A 2148-nucleotide genomic window follows, 5' to 3' on the forward strand; every position below is an offset into this window, starting at 1 on the left:
AACATATAGTAATTTGAGATGTTTCAAAAAAATTCAGCTCTAACATTTGTTTCAGGCCATGACAAAATATTTTGAAAAATTCAACTCAATTCAATACCTAAATGATACCTTTTCAATCCAGGGCTATTTTCAGCATTCGTAACTTGAGGCTTTCTATAATGGTGTGCTCTTAACCCTACCAACATCCCTCAACAGGGGCCTTGTGATGCAGAAAAAATGGACAGGTTCTCACAAGAATCAGGAACTTAGAGAATTATCCATGTTTATTAAAATACAGAATCTTAATATGGTTAGGATATTTCCACAGGAAGGACGACAGAAAAATATCTAGACGGTTATATATTCATGACCAGGATGTAGCACACCTGTAGCTCAAAAGAAATTGGCGGGACTATGCTTGAGAAGACCTCCATAAGTTGGGGATTAATAAAAACAAGGCAGAAATTAGAACACAATGAGAAACAATAAGAGTAATTAGAGATGTTAAAAAAAAAAAAAAACAATGAGAACACAATAAGAGTTATACTTATAGAGCAGTACAAAAGCATCTGTTGTAAGAATACAGAAGAATATTAAAAAAAATATTGGAAGCTTAAGGAAAGCGTTACCAAAAACAATATTGACATAACTAAAATTTTGACTTTTTGGCCTAACATCGTGACTTCTGCCGATTTTATTTCACTGATTTTAGTTAAATTTAAATCCAAATTGCAAAAACATTTACTGAGTATTACCCAATATGATTTTTATACATTTTCGACTTTTGTTCATTAAATGATGACTTTTCCAACTCATATTTGGACACCTTTTGATTCTTTTTTAAAATTATTTTTAGTTTTATTCCACTAAGAACCTTAAAAAAGGTCTAGGATACTGTTCGGTATTGTTTTTACTTTTTGTTAATATATTGTGAATATTCTGTGTACATTTTTTTATTACTTCTGGTGTTTCTTTTGTGGTGATTTCAGTTGCTTTTCATTTAGAGGTACTAAATTTATAAAATTAGACACATTATAAAATGCATTTGGTGTCCCAAACAGACCTACTTATTTAAATATTGAATTTACTTCATCCACCTCGATTTCTGGTTCAAAGAGCGATTATGGGATGGTCACATATTAAATTATGTATATAAATTAAGAAATAATTTAGAACCGCATCCACTAGGACCAACCCCAAGAGCAGCGTTTAATGGCAACAATTATATTTCATTAGATTTTTACTAGCACAAGTTGCTCACTAACCTGGCAAAGCGCCTCCCAAAAAGGATACGACCGCCTGGTAAGGGAAGGAATGGTTGAGGGGCACGCTGCAAATCACAAGACCTCCCAACATCGAGAACACGATCAGGACCTGAAGAGCTCTTATCTTGGGGAAGAAGTAGAGGAGAAACCCAATGGAGCTTCTCCCGACTGACGAGCCCAGGCCCATGACTATTGTTAGCATCGATGCGGAGGATTCTTCCATTTTGTCAAGGTTAACCTCTGAACAAAAATCCTTCATTAAACATTCATTCCTATGGGAGAAAGTAGCAGTATTTGAAAAGGAAAAAAATAGACAAAATATTAATATGGCATACGCACTTTTAATCAACAGGAATGGAATGTAGATTGCGGTGTACGTTAGTAAGGATGCAACTACCAAGAACTGAAAAACAGTCGATTTGAAAAGAGAAAAGTCCACCATTTCGTTAATGGCCCTCACTACCGCTTCCGGTACTTTGCAATGGCACTCCACCTCTTGCTTCACATCGGCCACTGTTGGTAACTTAGAGACTGAGAATCCATAGGTGTCCTTTGGCTTGAGACATAGAAAAAAAAGTTAATTATAGCAATATAATTAAAATGATAATATTATTTAATTTTTACTCAGGAGGCCTGAGATAATAGATGGAAGAAGGACATTGATTGATAATCCTTAGACAAAAAATATTAATTTAAGAATAATTATGAGCGATAGTTGACCGTGGATGATAAATGAGGAGAAGATGGTTGGGGGTGCGGTCAATGAAAAACACAAATAAGTATGATTAACTTATTTTAATGTGCCGACGTTTCGGCTAGAGTTTCTAGCCTTCTTCAGGGCTAAAAACAAAACAAGATAACAACCACAGTAAGTATAGAAAACTAAAAAATATAAAAAGAAAGT

General features: G+C 34.3%; 1 protein-coding gene across 1 annotated transcript in view; it reads right to left on the minus strand.

The window, feature by feature from the left end:
- Positions 1-1641: 1641 nt before the first annotated feature.
- Positions 1642-2148, minus strand: part of LOC106689828 (uncharacterized) — a gene marked incomplete at its 3' end in the record, with an annotated part of 8933 nt that continues 8426 nt past the window's right edge. The window contains exon 6 of the mRNA XM_014435013.1: positions 1642-1800. Coding sequence (XP_014290499.1) covers positions 1642-1800 — 159 coding nt within the window. The remainder of the gene's footprint in view (positions 1801-2148) is intronic.

Source organism: Halyomorpha halys, unplaced genomic scaffold (assembly GCF_000696795.3).
Source record: "Halyomorpha halys isolate HHAL.00 unplaced genomic scaffold, Hhal_1.1 Scaffold1488.1, whole genome shotgun sequence".
Lineage (NCBI taxonomy): Eukaryota > Metazoa > Arthropoda > Insecta > Hemiptera > Pentatomidae > Halyomorpha > Halyomorpha halys.